The sequence below is a fragment of the Hyla sarda genome, chromosome 2 (genome assembly GCF_029499605.1).
Source record: "Hyla sarda isolate aHylSar1 chromosome 2, aHylSar1.hap1, whole genome shotgun sequence".
Classification (NCBI taxonomy): domain Eukaryota; kingdom Metazoa; phylum Chordata; class Amphibia; order Anura; family Hylidae; genus Hyla; species Hyla sarda.
In genome coordinates this window covers 111,523,479-111,545,092 of record NC_079190.1, presented here as the reverse complement: position 1 = coordinate 111,545,092, position 21,614 = coordinate 111,523,479, and the positions used below count along the sequence as shown (strand labels likewise).

Genomic DNA, 21,614 nt, shown 5'->3' with positions numbered 1-21,614 from the left:
CCCCTCCCATAGACTGGTATTGAGGGGGCGGGCCATGATGGCACAAGAGGTGGAGCCATGATGTAACGATGCTCCGGCCCCTGTCATTACGCACAGAGCGAGTGTGCTCTGTGCAGTAATGATACCGGGGTGCCGCAGCGGAGATTCCGGGGGTCCCCAGCAGCAGGAACCAGGCGATCTGACATCTTATCCCCTATCCTTTGGATAGGGGATAAGATGCTAGGGGCAGAGTACCCCTTTAAAGCCAAGGGTTTTTTCGGACCAAAAATATGCAATACGCTTTCCCACTCTAGGATTGAGGCCATCAATAAGACATGTACAGAGTTATAAGGATTTTTCTCTCCTGATATTCTGACAGGAAGATTGATTTATCTTCACCTTCTGTTCCTTAAATATTAGAGTTTCTACAAGATGGTTGATAAGGGCCTTTCTCCAAGTACAATAAAGTACAGCTGGCTGCTAGATCTGCATTTTTTGCAGGTAGCTTTTCCAAATCCCAGAAATAATGCATTTTCTTAAGGCTGTGACTGGACTACAGTTCAGAAGGTCGGAGGCCCCTGGGTTTATCTGTGCGGTAAAGCAACTGTGTGCTCCTCTATGTTTGAGCCTCTTGAGAAACAAGCTTCTTCCAGGAGCCTGAACAACCTCTTAAGGTTGTCTTTTCACAAGCTGTCACTTCTGCCAAAAGAGTGGGAGACCTACAGGCCTCTCGGCTAGAGAACCTCACACTACGTTCTGTCTGATAAGGGTTTATTGAGATTTTTGCCATTTTTTACTATGAAAGATAAGAATGTGAAAACCTTGGATCTGCTCAGATGTCTTAAAAAATATATCTATAAATGACAGCTGTCACACCCCCTCCCATAGGCTTGCATTGAGGGGGCGGAGCGTGATCGACAGTAATCAGACCCGGAGCGAACACACTCCAGGGACTGATTTTAAAGCGGTGCGGCGTGCAAGATCATGGGGGTCCCCAGCGGCGGGACCCCCGTGATCAGGCATCTTATCCCCTATCCTTTGGATAGGGCATAAGATGTCTAAGCGCTGGAGAACCCCTTTAACTACTTAAATATTACATATATATATATATATATATATATATATATATATACACACACAGTCATGGCCGTAAATGTTGGCACCCCTGAAATTTTTCTAGAAAATTAAGTATTTCTCACAGAAAAGGACTGCAGTAACATATGTTTTGCTATACACAGGTTTACTCCCTTTGTGTGTATTGGAACTAAGCCAAAAAAGGGAGGAAAAAAAGAAAATTGGACACAATGTCACACCAAACTCCAAAAATGGTCTGGACAAAATTATTGGCACCCTTTCAAAATTGTGGAAAATAAGATATTTTCAAGCATGTGATGCTCCTTTAAACTCACTGGGGGCAAGTAACAGGTGTGGGCAATAAAAAAATCATACCTGAAAGCAGATAAAAAAATTAGTCTTTTGCCTTGTGTGTCTGTGTGTGCCACACTAAGTACGGACAACAGAAAGAGGAGAAGGGAACTGTCTTGAGGAGGACTTGAGAATCAAAATTGTGGAAAAATATCAACAATCTCAAGGTTACAAGTCCATCTCTAGAGATCTAGATTTGCCTTTGTCCACAGTGCACAACATTATCAAGAAGTTTGCAACCCATAGCACTGTGGCTAATCTCCCTGGGCATGGACGGAAGAGAAAAATTTATGAAAGGTGTCAACCCAGGATAGTACGGATGGTGGATAAGCAGCCCCAAACAAGTTCCAAAGATATTCAAGCTGTCCTGCAGGCTCAGGGAGCGTCAGTGTCAGCGCGACTATCCATCAACATTTAAATAAAATGAAACATTATGGCAGGAGACCCAGGAGGACCCCACTGCTGACACAGAGACATAAAAAAGCAAGACTAAATTTTGCTAAAATGAACTTGAGTAAGCCAAAATCCTTCTAGGAAAACATCTAGTAGACAGATGAGACAGATCGAGCTTTTGGGTAAAGCACATCATTCTACTGTTTACCGAACACGGAATGTGGCCTACAAAGAAAAGAACACAGTACCTACAATGAAATATGGTGGGGGTTCAATGATGTTTTGGGGTTGTTTTGCTGCCTCTGGCACTGGGTGCCTTGAAAGTGTGCAAGGCATCATGAAATCTGAGGATTACCAAAGGATTTTGGGTCACACTGTACAGCCCAGTGTCAGAAAGCTGGGCTTGCGTCCGAGATCTTGGGTCTTCCAGCAGGACAATGACCCCAAACATACGTCTAAAAGCACCCAGAAATGGGAGGCAACAAAGCGCTGGAGAATTGTGAAGTGGCCAGCAATGAGTCCAGATCTAAATCCCATTGAACACCTGTGGAGAGATCTTAAAATTGCTGTTGGGAAAAGGTGCCCTTCCAATAAGAGAGACCTGGAGCAGTTTGCAAAGGAAGAGTGGTCTAAGATTCCGGCTGAGAGGTGTAAGAAGCTTATTGATGGTTATAACCTATAGGAAGCGACCGATTTCAGTTATTTTTTCCAAAGGGTGTGCAACCAAATATTAAGTTAAGGGTGCCAATAATTTTGTCCAGCCCATTTGTGAAGTTTGGTGTGACATTATGTCCAATTTGCTTTTTTCCTCCCTTTTTTGGTTTAGTTCCAATACACACAAAGGGAATAAACGTGTGTATAGCAAAACATGTGTTACTGCAAACCTTTTCTGTGATAAATACTTAATTTTCTTAAAAAAATTCAGGGGTGCCAACATTTATGGCCATGACTGTATGTATATATTACCAGCTAAGAATTTAGCTAAATCCTTAAAAAAAAATAAAACATAGTAGAGGATTAGGAAAACATGGCTCCTTCGTTTATAAAAAATAGTGCCATGCATCCAAACCTGTTGTGTGTGGTATTGTACCTTAGTCATTCAATATAGTTGGGCTTTATTACTAGACACAATCCAGTTGGACTGGAGGAGTACTGTTTTTTTTGGAGAAAGTGGCCACCTTTTTATATTTTTGTTCTATAACCATAATAATGGCCATGTACCACTACTCCATGCACTAATGCAAATAATGCATATAGGTGCAATGCCCCCTGTATGAAAATAAATATACTTAAGCAGGGAAAGAAGAGAAAAGTGGGTATATCTATTAGAAAATGCATTCCAAAACAACATATAAAATAAATACAATCTTTATTGAAACACCCTCAAAAACCTCTATGTAAAAAAATTTAAAGGAGGTAGGCCATACAAAATTCATAGAGCACAAAGGACATTAAATATTGGACTCCTAGCAGCTGGCCCAATACAATATTTGATAAAATGCTACCTAAAGTGCTAATAAACGAAGAAGCGTTAAAAAAAATGACAACAAAGCAACATAATTTCATGCAGTGTGCCATCAGTATATAGAGAAAACACAACACTGTATTAAAGGGTAACAAAATTGTATATAATCCGTTTCGTATGTAAGGACCTACATGGCCATGTCCAGGGAGTACAGTGGCCAGCTCCTATAAGGACCATATTTATTGACTTTTGTACTCCATGAATTTTGTATGGTATACCAACTTTATATTGTTTATAAAAGAGGTTTTTGAGGATGTTTCATTAAAGATTGCATCTAGTTATAAATGTGTATAACCCTTTTTAATCAGTGTAAACTATTAGGTCCCATTTAAGGACCTTCACTTTAAGATATATACTGTCACTATATGGATAGTATTGGCTATACACCATAGTTCCACGTGTACATACTATTTTTGAAAATACACAAACACTTTAAATGTTTTCCTACCTCCATGTTGCTTGTGTTCTGTTGAATAAGTTTTACCAATCATAGCCCAGACTGGCCTGAGACAGCCAAAAAGTCCACCCAAGAACCCAACTCCAGCCTGGCATTGCATGCGGCTGTCTCCAAGTGCACGACATGGTCTGTCATCTCCAGGACCACCTGCTGCACCCCCACCACCTCTGTCCTCAGGTTCTTGTGGATCTTGGGGTACGCTGTGTGTAAGGGGGGATGAGGGATCATCATTTGGGAGTGTGACTTCTGTTCGCACCATATCACGCAATACACATTGTGTGGGGGTTAGCTCTTGTTCTGGGGTGCAGCCAGGTGGTGTATCAGTGTCCAGACGTCTAAATGGTCCATCTGAGAGAAGGCTGGCAAAGGAGGGTGAGGGAGTACGTGTGTCATGTAGACATGCCATAATTGGTCATACGGAAAAATATGGAACTTTAATAAAGAAACTTTGTCCAGTTCTTTGAGTTACACCTGAAAATAACCACAAATATAGTGTTAATGAACACAAATCATGGTAAATATATATATGTAAATTTACCAATAACCCTTTAATGATCAAAGAACCGATTGTAATGACATCTTACATTTTACCAAATGTAAAAAATGCTTTGCATCACTCCTGAGCCTGCTCCATATTCTCTGACCCCCAAGCTGCCGTAAAAAGGTGTAATGGCAGTCACTAAGGGGTTAACATGTCTCTGCTAGTCATCTAGTCCCATATGTAACTATATTACTGAGCAGCCTGTGTCCTAGCTAGGACAGAATGAAGGAGTCTGGCTCTAACCTAGTAGTCTCTAGTATAAGCACCTAGATAGAGGGCACCTCCAGGGCCATATTTACAGCTCGTGCTTCCCTAGGCACTAGGACTGAATACCCCCCCATTGGGGTATTTTCATATGCAATGGAATTTTTCATGCAGATCTGTTACAAATATGCAGCAAAAACATATAGGTCATATGCGTATTTTGTTTCAGATTCACAATACAGTGACCCCCCGCCCTACGATGGCCCCGACATACGATCATTTCAACATACGATGGCCTCTCAGAGGCCATCGCATGTTGAAGGCAGCATCAACATACGATGCTTTTGTATGTCGGGGCCATCGCATAAACGGCTATCCTGCAGCGCAGACTGCCTCAGCTGCCACCGGATAGCCGTTTACGGTGCCCCGTAAGCTCCGGTGATGGTTACTTGCCTGTCCGCGGCGCTCCAGGACGTCATCTTCGGGATCCCCTGCATCGCCGTCATCACGTCGCCACGCACGCCGTCCCGTCATCCAATAGGAGCGGCGTGCGTAGTGACGTAATGGTGGCGATGAGGAACGACGATCCCAGGCAACAGAGACGTTCCAGAGCGGCGGGGACACCCCGGGGACAGCGATGGACTGCGACATCCAGGGCAGCGGTGACGGCGGGGACAGGTGAGTATAACGTCCTATATTTAACATTGCACGGATCCCTCAACATACCATGGTTTCAACAAACGATGGATCATTTGGAACGGATTACCATCATATGTTGAGGGACCACTGTATATATCATCGCTATACACAGAAAGACCTTTATATACATTGTGCATATTGGTTTTTAAAGGAACCAATCATCAGATTTTACCCTATATAACACTTGGCAAAGCGTTATATAGGGTAAAATCCTTATTTTCACCATTACTGGGGGATGCCCTGCCCCCAGGGATGGTGAAGATATGAAGTTATAAACTAGTCACCGCCACCGCCGTAAGTAGTCACCTGGGCGGGGAGCTCTTCTCATCTACTCCCGTTCTTTGGCCGGGAGCGACGCCCCCTCCGCTTGATTGACGGGCCGTGTCATCGTTCTGCTCCGTCTGTTCAGTGAGCGGAACAATGACGCGGCCCATCAATCAAGCGGAGGGGGCGTCGCTCCCGGCCGAAGAACAGGAGTAGATGAGAAGAGCTCCCAGCCCAGGTGACTACTTACGGCGGTAACTAGTTTATAACTTCATATCTTCACCACCCCTGGAGGCAGGAGTGTCCCCCGGGAATGGTGAGGACAACAATTTTACCCTATATAACGCTTTGCCAAGCATTATATAGGGTAAAATCTGATGATTGGTTCCCTTTAATATGTCTGTGGACTTTGGGGAGATTTATCAAAACCTGTCCAGAGGAAAAGTTACTGTAAAGTTGCCCATAGCAACCAATCGCATTGCTTCTTTCATTTCTGAAAAGACCTGTGAAAAATGAAAGAAGCGATCTGATTGGTTGCTATGGGCAACTCAGCAACTTCTCCTCTGGACAGGTTTTGATACATTTCTCCCTTTGTGTGGTACCCAGCAATGCTGTGTTGAAACACCCAAAGGCCTATTATACACATATCCTAGATCAGTGTTGCAAAACTACAACTCCCAGAATGCCCGGACAGCCAACGGCTGTCCGGGCATGCTGGGAGTTGTAGTTTTGCAACATCTGGAGGTCCGCAGGTTGAAGACCACTGTCCTAGATATTTAGCCTTTGGCTGTCCAGGCATGCTGGGAGTTGTAGTTTTGCAACAGCTGGAGGCACCCTGCTTGGGAAACACTGCGATAGACATATATATATATATATATGTAACAAAGTAATTTATCTTCACAGTTGCTACAGTGCAACAATACAAGCTATGCAAAACTATCTAAGCACAGCAAAAGTTCGAAATCTTCACAGTAATCTTAGTGTATAATGCAGTCTTCAGGGACTGACAACAAACGCTAATACCTCACACTGGCATAAGCCTCATACTGCAGAGACAAGCCCCAGAGTATTATTTCCCTCATAAAACTAATGCCTGTAATTCTTAGAACAGTAATGCATTCTTAGTGCAATTAAGCTTACGTTAAAACGGCATAAGAAAAATATACTGTAAATGATGGGGTCAGTGAGGACACAGTCCTGGGACACGCGGTAAAATCTGCTGTCCGTAGGACTGAATCCGAATGAGTAGACATTATGTAAGACCTATTGTACACTTAGGATCCATGCGCATGGCAAAGCAGCGTTCACGGAGCTGTAGAGCGAGCGGCACAGAGGCCCTATAGTTCCATGTTATGGATCAGTGAGCGTGCTGAGTGCTGCCATATGGTGTTCATAAAAAGGTTCTAGGGAAGGGTCATAATATGTCAATTGTGGAACCTATCACTGTATGCCCCTGTATAAAATAGGAGGCACATAGAGGGAGCCCTGTGGGTAGCCAATGACAGATGCATTGGAGCCTAACCAGGTCTGAATGAGACTTATCATCAATCTAAAAACAACAAAAAGCAGAGCTCCTCATAGGACAGTACGTTGTAGACAATGTAAAAGTAGGTGAGTGCAGGAATCACAACCGTTTTAGTGGTCCTCTCACCTGGTACGGTTGTGTAATTGACACAACCACACAAGTGCATGAAGATGGTGGTGCAGCCTCCCGGTAGGCCGATTCAGAACAGAATATATAAATATAGAGGAAAAATACCCGGTTCCACAGCGCAGTCCACAAATTCAATCAGAAGGTAATGATGAATGTATATGATATTTATTAGGCCAGGGTGCAACGCGTTTCGGGGCTTAGGATCCCCTTCGTCAGGCAGGTAGGCATCATGACATATCAGACAAGGGCACCAGTTTGTCTGATATGTCATGATGCCTACCTGCCTGACGAAGGGGATCCTAAGCCCCGAAACGCGTTGCACCCTGGCCTAATAAATATCATATACATTCATCATTACCTTCTGATTGAATTTGTGGACTGCGCTGTGGAACCGGGTATTTTTCCTCTATATTTATATATTCTGAATGAGACTTATAGCATACTTCCAATGTCCAGTTAAATGTAAAATGTGGGAGGCTTTAAAGGGGCATTCCAGGCCAAAACTTTTTTTTTATATATCAACTGGCTCCGGAAAGTTAAACAGATTTGTAAATTACTTCTATTAAAAAATCTTAATCCTTCCAATAGTTATTAGCTTCAGAAGTTGAGTTGTTGTTTTCTGTCTAACTGCTTTCTGATGACTCACGTCCCGGGAGCTGTGCAGTTCCTATGGGGATATTCTCCCATCATGCACAGCTCCCGGGACGTGACATCATCATTGAGCAGTTAGACAGAAAACTTTAGAAGCTAATAACTATTGGAAGGATTAAGATTTTTTAAAAGAAGTAATTTACAAATCTGTTTAACTTTCCGGAGCCATATAAAAAAAAGGTTTTGCCTGGAATACCCCTTTAATACACTGCTTTTTCATGCTTTATTTTTCAGATACATTCATGTTCCTAATGTTCTCACTGCTACATTTTATTGCCTTCCCTGTCTCCTATGAATCCATACTTAAAGGGGTACTCCAGTGGAAACATTTTTTTTTTACAATTAACTGGTGCCAGAAAGTTAAACAGATTTGTAAATTACTTCTATTTAAAAATCTTAAAGGGGTACTTCGGCGCTAAGACATCTTATCCCCTATCCAAAGGATAGGGGATAAGATGCCTGATCATGGGGGTCCCGCCACTGGGGACCTGATATTACATGCAGCACCCCGTTAGAATCAGTCCCCGGAGCACCTTCTCTCCGGGTCTAATTACTGGCGATCACGGGGGACGGAGCATTGTGACATCGCGGCCCAGCCTCGTGTGACATCACGCTCCGCCCCCTGAATCCAAACCTATGTGAGGGGGCATGACAGCTGTAATTAGACCCAAAGCGAACGTGCTCCGGGGACTGATTCTAACTGGGTGCTACGTGCAAGATCACGGGGGTCCCCAGCGGCGGGACCCCCGCGATCAGGCATCTTATCCCCTATTCTTTGGATAGGGGATAAGATGTCTTAGTGCCAGAGTACCCCTTTAACCCTTTCAGTACTTATCAACTGCTGTATACTACAGAGGAAGTTCTCTTCTTTTTGAATTTCTTTTCTGTCTGACCACATTGCTCTCTGCTAACACCTCTGTCCATGTCAGGAACTGTCCAGAGTACATAAAAATACCCATAGCAAACCTCTCCTGCTCTGGAGAGTTCCTGACACGGACAGATGTGTCAGCAGAGAGCACTGTGGTCAGGCTGGAAAGAACTATAAAACTTCCGGTGGAGCATACAGCAGCTGATAAGTACTGGAAGGATTAAGATTTTTAAACAGAAGTAATTTACAAATCTGTTTAACTTTCTGGCACCAGTTGATTAAAAAATAAATGTTTTCCACCGGAGTACCCCTTTAAACATTCTTAAAAAGGGTTATCCAATAAAAAAAAAAAAACTATAGCTGCTTTCTTCCAAAAACAGTGCCACAACTGTCTTCAGGTTGTGGGTGGTATTGCACCTCAGTTCCATTCAATTGGTGAATGGAGCAGAGTTGTAATACCACACACAGCCTGAGGAAAGGTGTGGTGCTGTTTTTTGGAAGAAAGCAGCTATAGTTTTCTAATCCTGAATAACCCCTTTAACAATTTTGGGTAAAATGACAACTGAGTTGTTTCTTTGGGCAAATCCCTAACCTTCATTACAGGGGTACGCCAGTGGAAAACAAGTTTTTTTAAATCAACTTATGCCAAAAAGTTAAACAGATTTGTCAATTACTTCTATTTAAAAAATGTAACCATTCCAGTATTTATCAGCTGCTGAGGAAGTTCTTTTCTTTTTGAATTTCTTTTCTGTCTGACCACAGTGCTCTCTGCTGACACCTCTGTCTGTGTCAGGAACTGGCCAGAGCAAAAGCAAATCCCCATAGCAAACCTCTCCTGCTCTGGACAGTTGCTGACATGGACAGAGGTGTCAGCATTCCAGAAAGAATTCCAGAAAGAAATACAACTTCCTCTGTTGTATACAGCAGCTGATAAGTACTGGAAGGATTAAGATTTTTAAATAGAAGTAATTTACAATCCTGTTTAACTTTCTGGCACCAGTTGATTTAAAGGACCCCTTTAAAGGCAAATCGCTAACCTTCATTAAAGGGGTTGAATTTTTTTTTTTCCCCAAAAAACTTTACCACACCAGACCACAAGCTCTGTGTGGAGTTGCAATTTCAGAGAAGCGAAGATGTGAGACACCCAACCTATAGACATTGCACTGTACTGGGGAAAAAAGCTGCATTTTTTTTTAATACAGTGTCACCTCTCTAAAAGACCACCTCTTTGAGAAGACCTCGAGTCTGCCTTGAGAGTTTGCCATAAAATATGCATAGTGGCCATTTTATTTGAGCAGAGCACCCCCCATAGAAGACCACTTTTCAATGTGTGGTGTCCCAGTATGGGATTTTCTCCTACAGTCCTGTCAGGTTGAGTCCCTGTATGTCCTCAGGGCTCTCCTGCAGGGTTTCCCCATAATGTGAATAGGTTGTATATTAAGTGTAAAGGACCTTTGAGTTGGTCACATGATTGCTAGTCACATGATAATGTTTGTCACATGTTTTAAGTCATATGTTTGTTACCCAGAGAGTACCAGGTGACCTGCAGGTAGCCTATGGGCTCCTTGCACAGGCCCCTTTATAAGATAGGGAGGAGCTGTAATCACTCTCTTGTGATTCTTTTTTCCTGCTGAGGTTCAGTCCAGTCCAGACATCTCAGGGTCAGTGTCCCGCACTTCTGGAGGCCTCAAGCCTAAATTGCAGCCACAAGTCAGTAAGTCAAGTCGTCTTCATCATCTGTCATCATCTTCAGTCAAGTCAATTGTATTCAGCGTGGCCTGCACCTATAGTCTGTCACGTCTCTGCAAGTCCCAGCAAGCTGCGAGGTCCCCCGTGTTACTGGTCACCTCTCTGGGATCCTGGCCGAACTGTATAGATTGTAACATCTGTCTACCTCAGTAAAAGCTACCGTCAATCTAAACCTGGCCTTGGACTATTATTTGCCCCTGCCTAACCTAGGACTAGCGGTAGTACCTTTGGGTCTTACATAGGCAAACCATGCCCTGGCGTCACAAACACGAAGGGGTTAATACCATCTACCCCTGGGCAACACCATCTGCCCCTTACACCTCACCTCACACCCCGTGGCTCACCACAAATGCAATTGTGGGTAGTTCTTCTCAAAGCGTTCTCACTGTACTAGAAAACGCATTTAAGTCAATGACAATGAAGTATATTGAGATAACCCCCTTCAGGATCTACATTTCTATATAAGCCCCTTGTCTTTTAAAAACAGCTATGTATCTCATACAACATGGTTTAGTACATTAGACACACAAAACAAGCATAATCTCATTTATATAGTTCATTGTGTATAACCTGACATTAATCTTTCATTTTAAGCAAAATTATATATTCAATATAGCAGTGTTTTCCAAACAGTGTGTCTCCAATTGTTGCAAAACTACATCGCCTGTCCGGGCATGCTGGGAGTTGTAGTTTTGCAACAGTGTTTAGAAAACACTGCCCTATAGAAATCTGTAAATCTACATCTGCATCGGTTATACAAGACCAAGTGCGCTCTCCATGGTGCTGAAGCGAAATCTAGACAAAAGCTTTACTATATAATCTCTTTAAAACCTACCCTGCATATACTAAAGCCATCAGGGATTCATGGATACACATGTGTGCATTGACATATAAGTGCAAATTTAGCTAAATGAGACATAAATGTTAGGAGAATGCTCTGGAGAACAGCACGTGGAAAATCCTAGCAATCTGTGATTGCAGCTAGTGCAGATACAAGACCAAGTGCTGCTCTTCCCAATGCTCAAATCCCCATTACCTCATTCAGAGACCCTGAACATATGATGGGAAGAATGAATAGCGCTAACATATAATACGAAAACCTGACAGCCCTTGTTACACTGTTAACAAATCTAGGGATCACAAATAAGAGAGATGAATGAGATGGCAATAGGGACTTGCTAAATGCATCTACATCTTCTTCACCAGTCAGTTTGCACATGCATTGGGCATACAGGGTGCCAGTGCTGTGCCCCTCTCCATGGTGCTGAAATAGTCACCATCTCAATGAATATTAAAAGACTTCAGGTTCCGACGTGGGCATGTGAGGCGCATGGAGTCGGAGCTCCTGAACCCCAGACCTCATACCCAATCCATTCTGGCCGTGAAATTGCCTCGCTCACTCACCGAAACTGAAGAGCGAGGTCCAGGGGTGCTCAGGGAGCGTTGGAGTCCTGCAGTCTCCTCTGCACCGGCACGGCTTCCTCTGTCACACGGCAGCCTCTTTCTCCCTCAGACCTGCGGCAGCCATCTTGGGACAGTGACCGTAGCGCAGATCACATTGAGCGCTCTCCGCACTCAGATGGCATCGTGGGTGGAAGCGCTTTCAGGTACCGGGCAGTGGATACGAGCACCAGAGCCACAACCCAACTCAATAAGTTTAGAGATCGCAGTGAATCTTTACACCCCTCTGAGTTACAAGACTTTTGCAAAAGTGACCTGCCCAAAGCTCTGGGGCTTCAACACAAATGCAGAGTATAAAGGGTGCATCGCTTGGTTAGACCTCTTACTAACACCTCTTCATCCTCTCAGGCTGATGTCTCCCACCCGAGACAGGTTATCCTGAAATTGCTGGACTACACTGACAAAGTGGAGATCCTGAGGGCTTAACGCAAACATACAACACCGCTCACTTTTCATAACAGGAAGCTGTTGATCTTCGATGACTTCTCCGCTGATGTAGCCAAAGGAAGGAGAGCATATGGCAAAGTTTGTACCGAACTGTTTCGAGCAAAACATCGTTTTCAACTCCAGTATCCGGCTACTCTGAAGGCGTTTCGTCTGGACGGCTCCTTTTCTTCCTACAAGACCCCAGGTGATGCGGAGGCGGTACTTCCTGATCTTTTAAGGGACCTTGCTCATCACCCCCGCTCACGCTCTTCTTCTCGTCGCTCTCAATCTCCTCCCTTCCTTCAAGACGCAAGAGCAGTCATACGAGATCTCCGGGTGACACATGGAAACGCCGAAAGTCGGCTGGCAGGGGAAGCAGGAGTAGGAGCAGCAGATCGTCCTCTCCAGACTGAGTATCCTCCCGCTTGATTATTGTTTCTCTTGTCCTGCGAGGGGTTTGCATCTAAGGGATAAGATCGTCTAATCAGAATGCTTGAGAAGGTTACAAATATATATTGTCTCTAGGAGCGATAGATGATGTTGCTTGCAGGGTCATCACCTCACAATTCTGTTACCATAGAGGGTCTCTTAGCAGGGGGTCCCAGGTTTGGTCCTAGCCAGTTAGTTCTTCTGTTTGCAACATTGATGCACGGGAGGTCCGGGGATGGGGTTTTGACTCCCCACATGCCTGAAAAAAAGTGAAGTCTGGTACCAGCACAACGGCCACCCTGGTTCTACCTCGGGTATTGGTCTGTTCTGGGCCTTTTATGTTTTCTTCCATATTTTCTATAATGTTCGTTCTATTGTTCTCACTGTTTTGATCTCCTTTCCCCCTCCCTGTTCCCTTCCCAAGGTCCGTTGCCCATGTTTTTTTTCCTGTATCTCTTGTGTATGTGGCTTCCTTTGTCAGCCCCTCCTCTCCTCCTCTCAATTCTATTCTCCGTCCCTGTTCTGGTCAATTCTAGCTCCCGACCATTGCTCATCCACTGTTCACCTTCGTGTCCTCCCTCTCCCTAGCCCACGGCGGCCTATTTTTCTGTAATGTGTACAATTATAACATGGGATGTTAAAGGTCTACACTCCCCTCAGAAGCGCATGAAAGTTCTGCGTTTTCTTTAACGTCTCCGCCCAGACATTGTCCTCCTCCAGGAAATGCATCTGATGGAACAAGACTTTCAGAGGATGCAGAAATGATGGGTGGGCAAGGTGTTGGGTAACTCAACAGTAGATGGCATATCTGGAGTATTAATTTTAATACATAAATCTTTTTTTCATCGCATCCTTTCCCATGAACAGGACACTGAGGGCCATATGTCCCATGTACAACTTGTTCACAATGGTAATGCGTACCACATCTTCAATGTTTATGGGCTGAATGGCGATAACGTTTCTTTTTTTCATTCTCTAGCAGACAAGGTGAACAGCACCGCTGGGCCGCTAACAATCCTGGAAGGTGATCTAACTTCAGTAGTTGACCCATTGGTGGACCATAGGCGGTAATCCCAGTCATGTGTTGCTCCGCATCATAGTGACAAGGTTCTCCCCCCATTCCTAGTACAGACAGGTTTACTGTACTCTTGGCGACACCTGCACACAGAGGGACGCGAGTACACACACTTCTCACATGTCCACGATTCCTGGTCCCGCATTGCTTATCTCCTGGTTAGTCCCCTACTATGCTCTTGCTTAGGGGGGTGGACATCCAGGATTTGATCATTTTGATCCACACACCAGTTGCTCTGGAGCTCCTGCCATCATGCCTCCGGGGTACAGACTATTTATGGCGATTTCTGTCTTATCTTACAAAGGATGAATCCTTTTTGAATCTTCTAAAGGGTTGGTGGCTGGAGTTCCAGACTGATAATGCATCACACATTGACAACCCATCCCTTTACTGTGAAGCAGCTAAGGTTGTGCTCCGGGGCAAGATTCTGTCCTATAGTAAAATTGTCGAGCAGAAAACTCTGGAGGGCCATGCAACAGCAAGCGCAGCGTTATCGGACGTCTACTCTCACTTTTTAGACTCCCCACACCTGCTCATAAATTAAAGTGGCAGGAAGCGAAGTCCGCCATATGAGCTTTGGCTAGATAGGAAGGAGAGGATATATCGGTCCCAGTTTGAGGCCGATTTGTTTACATATGGTAATAAAGCGGATCGTTTGTTGGCTAGGGTGGCGAAAGGGACCTTAGCGCCTGCACATGTCCTAGCCTTACGCAATCCAACAGGGCAAGTGACTTATGACCCTCATTCCATCAATGCTGTCTTGGGCTCCTATTACGCTGCTCTATCTATATTCTCCCCCCCGCTCTGACTACTGAGGGGCAGAGATTTCTGGAGGGTGTACATTTATCGACATTATCGGAGGATCAGCGTCAGGAGCTCAATGCAGATGTGACAGCTGAGGAAGTTGCAGCAGTTATTCGCTCCCTTGCCAATGGGAAAGTGCCAGGACCGTATGGTTATCCTGGCGAATTTTATAAGCCTCTTTTGGAGCAGGTTGTACCCCCCTTAACGGCATACTTTAATGAGGTTCTCCATACTGGAACACTTTCTCCGGCAGGGAAACTGGCTTACATTAAGGTTCTCCCTAAGCCAGGCAGGGACCCCTTAGACCCTGGGTCCTATCACCCCCCCCCCCCCATGTCCCTGATCAACCAGGATGTGAAACTACTCTCCAAAATATTGGCTGATCCGCTTGGCTGTCTTTCTGCCCTCCCTTGTTGGCGATCACCAGGTGGGCTTTGTGAAAACGCGCTCGGCGATCACGAACATTAGGATAGTCCTGGCAGCGATGGATAGTGCTTGGAGCCAGACCCAGGCAGATCCCCACCATGCCTTGCTTACTCTTGATGCTGAGAACGCATTTGATAACGTCCGATAGGATTGGCTGGACCTGGTTCTGACCAAGTCTGGGATAACAGGTCGATTTAGCTCTTTTATAGCGGGATTGTATGATGGCCTTCAAGCTGGGGTGCATACACCAGGTATCTTGTCCACCTCTGTCACTTTAGCAAAAGGTACACACCAGGGTTGTACCTTATCGCCTTTGCTGTTTGATTTGGCAATGGACCCTCTGGCTCAATATCTCTCTACTGATATATATCGTGGTATAAGGGTGGACACACAGGTTATCAAGCTATTGATGTTTGCAGATGATATCCTCCTTTAGCTTAGCAACCCCCGAGAGGCTATCCCTAAAGTGCTTGACTTTTTTTCATATGCGGGGGGTTTCAGGGGATACAAAATTAATGCTGCTAAAAGTATGCTCTTACCTCTAGGTACGACCTCTCCTAGCTGGCTTTCAGGTGAGCATGCACTGGGGGTGACGGTGGCTCCATCTTTCATCACTTATCTGGGCATTCGCATAGGAAAGACCCCGGACACGCTCTATTCCCTTAACTATCTCCTGCTCTTTAAGTGCATTCTGGATGAACTGAAATGCTGGGAGTCCCTACCATTATCTTTTCTGGGAAGTTGCCACCTTGTTAAGATGGTTAGTTTCCCCTGCCTCCCATACCCTTTACAGATGCTCCCGCTTTTACTTAAACATGCTTATATTAAATGCCTCAATGCTGCCTTCCAACGTTTTCTGTGGCAGAGCAAGCGCCCGTGTATTCCTTTGCAAAAACTTAGGCTCTGTCGTGCGGAGCGGGGTAAACTTCTCGAATGTTAGGGGCTATAATTTAGCATGCATGTTCCGTCATGTCCTTGATTGGCTTCATGACTCCTCTTACTTCTCCAACATAGCGATTTAAGTGGCGCTTGTGGCACCTTGGTCGCTGCCGGCGTTGCTCCACACCACCTATGCGAGATTAAACAGTCAACACTACTTCAGGATATGATAGTCACGTGGAAGGGGTCGGAAGGTTTTTGGCCTCCCGTTTCGACCTTACTTGACCATCCAGAGTTTCCACAGGGTAAATTATCCCCTTGGTTGCGCCTGTGGATTGCCAGAGGGGTTACAATGGTGAGGAGACTTATACACGACACTGACCGTAGATGGCTCACAACAGGGGAGATGCTCCAAATTTTAACCTTCCCCCTACCCACACACTTTATGCTAACCAGATTCACGCTTTCTGTTCCACCAGATTAAGGTATCTTTCAAGGGAGGCGCCAGTACATGTTTTAGATGGTATTATTGGAGATGACCCCCACAGATCATCTATATCGGCCCATTATCTAGATTTCCGTAACCGATTCTTAAAGATGGATCCTCAGAGGGTGTTCAGGACCTGGGAAATATGGACTGGGGCTGATGCCATCTCGATTGAGTTTATTAGTCTGTGTATTGGACATACTGCCTTTGTTTATTTGTTCTGTTACCCATTTATTTTTGTCTTATTTTATTTGGTTTATTGAAAAATGTTTAATAAAAATATATTTAAAAAAAATGAACAGTATTTAATAGGACGTAGCACAAAAGTATCTCAACTATACAACACAGTGTAGAAATGTTCTCAGAAATTATTGGGTTCATTGCATTTCTTTTGCAAATATGGATCAGTGACCAAGTGAAAATGCAAGGGCTTCCTCTCCAGGAAAACATCTTCACATTGACTTGAGTAGAGTAATGTTCACAGCATGCCAAGCGCCTGCTACATCCTTCTCACTGGGATCCATTCACACATGCCTGCATTCTGCACAATCCCAGGCAGCTACACAAAGAGGGCAGAGTGTGGGTAACACACTCAGTGCCAGGGCAGGCTGGCCACTCTGGGCACACTTGACTTGTGATAAGGAGACAAATAACACAACAATGCAACTGCACCAACAACCAATAGCCAGAGGGTTATAGAAAGCTAGTTACATCACCGGGAAAGGGCTGAATAGTCATACATTCAATGCACAATGAGATATAGTGTGGGGCTATTTCATAGTCGGTATTAATGTTTTCTTAAGCAGAGAGATACATTAATAGGAGATTTCTATACTAATGCTGATATCAACAACACCGGCTGTAATGTTGCACATGAGATCTAATGATACATGCACATGTAAGGGCTGTATCTCTAGCCTAGGTCTATGAAATGCATACAATAGGAACCAGTTAGGTTGAAGATCGTAACATGTATAGAGGTCAACCTTCATTCTCCAAGGTAAACATTGCCTTTAGTATTCTACTTTGTGCATTAAAGGTATGCAATGTACCAAACTATAAATCCCAAAATATTTTCACTGTTTCCATTCTTTATAAGTTTATCAGGTTACACTATAAATATATATAATGTGTAGCCCACAAATTACACATGTTTGTCCTACACAATGTACATGCACCCATTATAAAGCATACTATACATTCACTGTTGTCTTATAATATATATATATATATATATATATATATATATATACATACCGTATATGAAAATCCAGCACCCAGTGAATATGTATATATATATATATATATACACACACATATATATATATATATATATATATGTATATATATATATATATATATATATATATATATATATATATATGTTGTTACATATTATACATGTTTGTTGTCTATTTATTAATTACATACATCGCATACAGTCAGAGGTCCACAACTTGCAAAGCATGAAAATACAGCACCCAGTGAATATGTATATACGGTATAGATAGATAGATAGATAAATAATTGTTGTTACATATTATACATGTTTGTTGTCTATTTATTAATTACATACATCGCATACAGTCAGAGGTCTACAACTTGCAAAGCATGAAAATCCAGCCCCCAGTGAACATGTATATATATATATATATATATATATATATATATATATATATATATAAATGTTGTTACATATTATACATGTTTGTTGTCTATTTATTAATTACATACATCGCATACAGTCAGAGGTCCACAACTTGCAGAGCATGAAAATCCAGCCCCCAGTGAACATGTATATATATATATATATATATATATATATATATATATAAATAAATGTTGTTACATATTATACATGTTTGTTGTCTATTTATTAATTACATACATCGCATACAGTCAGAGGTCCACAACTTGCAGAGCATGAAAATCCAGCCCCCAGTGAACATGTATATATATATATATATATATATATATATATATATATAAATAAATGTTGTTACATATTATACATGTTTGTTGTCTATTTATTAATTACATACATCGCATACAGTCAGAGGTCCACAACTTGCAGAGCATGAAAATCCAGCCCCCAGTGAACATGTATATCTGCACTGTGTTCATTATATAGGTACCTATAGAGGTTTACTGCCTATTATATAATCTTAACACCTACATGAGGTCATCACAAGCATTCCCTCCACAAATATTACAATTAGGTGCAGTAGTTGTATATGAGATAGCACACACGTGTATACAGCATGCCTTTTGGTCAATGTTTATAAACATACACAGCATTCTATATACACAGACAATTCCCTATGTATGCTGCACAGCACAATGTCAGCTCAGGCAGCCTATACATGTATGATGCAATGACACTACAACACCATCATATATGCAGGCTCCATCGCATACTCACTGCATTACCACTGACATCATGGCTCTGCCACAATCCTAGGCTGATCAGAAAGCAGTACCTTATAATCCTATGGTGTGGACACAGGATCCTTCCCTGTCAGAGCCTGGTATCCCTAGTGCAGAGATTGCTTCATCCCCCCTGCATGGACACACACACTGCCCACCCCAAAATGGAGATGTAATCCATTTACCAGCCGCCTCTGGTGCCAAACAATCCAATCCTCTGGGATGTATTTAGTCTGAGAGATCCCTCCTGTATGGGCCACAGATGAGATGTCCTGCTTCTCCTATACACGATGTCGTTTTCTTGTGTACATCTATCTTACAAGATCCCATGTGCTGGTCACTTCTGTAGAGCTATTATATAGTGCTGATCTCCTGAATATGTAGTATATAGTCAGTACATAGATATATATATATATATATATATATATATATATATATATATATATATATATGCCTCAGAAGACTGCTTTATGCATGTGGATCTGCTATGTCTAATGCATACACTTTATCACTGCTCTGTTATTTCTCAATGAGAATCTTTATACATCCCAGTAAACATAGGTGTGTACACATCACTACAAATGAAGCTTATTGATGTGCAGTTACATATTATACTTTTATAAACTCCTTTATGTTATTATGTATACTGCCCATTGAACCTCCCTTATGTTATTATGTATACTGCCCACTGAACCTCCCTTATGTTATTATGTATACTGCCCACTGAACCTCCCTTATGTTATTATGTATACTGCCCACTGAACCTCCCTTATGTTATTATGTATACTGCCCATTCAACCTCCCTTATGTTATTATGTATACTGCCCATTGAACCTCCTTTATGTTATGTATACTGCCCATTGAACCTCCTTTATGTTATTATGTATACTGCCCATTCATCCTCCCTTATGTTATTATGTATACTGCCCATTCAACCTCCCTTATGTTATTATGTATACTGCCTATTGAATCTCCCTTATGTTATTATGTATACTGCCCATTCAACCTCCTTTATGTTATTATGTATACTGTCCATTGAACCTCCTTTATGTTATGTATACTGCCCATTGAACCTCCTTTATGTTATGTATACTGCCCATTGAACCTCCCTTATGTTATTATGTATACTGCCCATTGAACCTCCCTTATGTTATTATGTATACTACCCATTGAACCTCCCTTGTGTTATTATGTATACTTCCCATTGAACTTCCCTTATGTTATTATGTATACTTCCCATTGAACCTCCCTTATGTTATTATGTAGACTTCCCATTGAACCTCCCTTATGTTATTATGTAGACTGTCCATTGAATCAGCTACTCATGTGTATTCTGATCGGTGTGAAACCATTGTAAAGCAGCATGCATAGTGGATCTCCCTGCCCTTATATGCCCTGAACTCTTACCCCTGCCACTAGAGTGTGCCATGTGCCCAGATACCCATGCTAGCACATGTGATGCATTCAGCCTCTACATTACCTGTTCCTTCTCTGTGCTGTCTTTCCTGTATGTTCTTCACTCCCCTCCTCCTCCTTGTTTTCCTTCACTACTACCTCCCTCCTTATTATTTTATCAGTGCCCCCCTTCTGTTATTCCTAGCAGCCAATCATCAGCTCAGGCAGAAAGGAAGTGGCAATGGGCAGGGATGCTGGCTGCTATCAGGATGGCACATCTCTGCTGAAGGTGAAGGGAAGAGAGGCAGCAGTGTCTGCACCCTTCTGACATCACCATCTAACAGGACCGCTGTGCAAGAGGAGGGACCTGGGAGGAGGAGAAGGAAGGTGGAAGGAGTATTGGAAGTGGAGAGAGGAGGAGGAGGAGAGATGGAACCACACACAGCAGAGCTGGGAGGGATGGAGAGGGCTGCACTCAGTCTCCACTACACACTGATCACTTACTGGAGAGGGGATATAAAGCCTCTCAACCGTATACAGCAGTGGTATTCAACCTGCGGACCTCCAGATGTTGCAAAACTACAACTCTCAGCATGCCCGGACAGCCGTTGGCTGTCCGGGCATGCTGGGAGTTGTAGTTTTGCAACATCTGGAGGTCCGCAGGTTTGAGACCACTGTTATACAGGGTCAGAGAGAGCCCCTGAAGGATCACAGTGCAGGACATCCACAGCATCTGTCAGCTACACATTACTGGGAAACTCACAGGGCAGGATATACTGGGTGGAAGAAAACCCAGAGATGGGACATGGGTCAGAGTCTCATACAGGAAAGTTTACACAGGGCAGGTTTGTTACAAAAAATTTTGTAACTATTCCGTATATCCAAATGAGCTTTCCAGAAATCAATGGACATACTAAAATACACTGCTCAAAAAAATAAAGGGAACACTCAACACAATGTAACTCCAAGTCAATGACACTTCTGTGAAATCACACTGTCCACTCAGGAAGCAACACTGATTGACAATCAATTTCACATGATGTTGTGCAAATGGAACAAACAACTGGTTGCTTCCACACAAGTGGCTCAGGTAGTGCAGCTCATCCAGGATGGCACATCAATGCGAGCTGCGGCAAGAAGGTTTGCTGTTTCTGTCAGCGTAGTGTCCTGAGCATGGAGGCGCTACCAGGAGACAGGCCAGTACATCAGGAGATGTGGAGGAGGCCGTAGGAGGGCAACAACCCAGCAGCAGGACTGCTACTTCCGCCTTTGTTCATGGAGGAGCAGGAGGACCACTGCCAAAGCCCTGCAAAATGACCTCCAGCAGGCCACAAATATGCATGTATCCGCTCAAACAGTCAGAAACAGACTCCATGAGGGTGGTATGAGGGCCCGA

General features: G+C 43.4%; 1 protein-coding gene across 8 annotated transcripts in view; it reads right to left on the bottom strand.

The window, feature by feature from the left end:
- MAP3K12 (mitogen-activated protein kinase kinase kinase 12) overlaps positions 1-21,614 on the bottom strand; it is a 134,910-nt gene that overhangs the window by 51,804 nt on the left and 61,492 nt on the right. For 4 of the 8 annotated variants that reach the window (XM_056555218.1, XM_056555225.1, XM_056555219.1 and 1 more), the window contains exon 2: positions 3,771-4,250. In XM_056555218.1, coding sequence (XP_056411193.1) covers positions 3,771-4,185 — 415 coding nt within the window. In that variant the 5' untranslated portion in view covers positions 4,186-4,250. Of the gene's footprint in view, positions 1-3,770; positions 4,251-7,138; positions 7,161-18,876; positions 18,943-19,008; positions 19,031-20,303; positions 20,464-21,614 lie in introns of those variants that run through there. The other 4 variants (XM_056555221.1, XM_056555223.1, XM_056555220.1 and 1 more) reach the window with 4 other exon arrangements.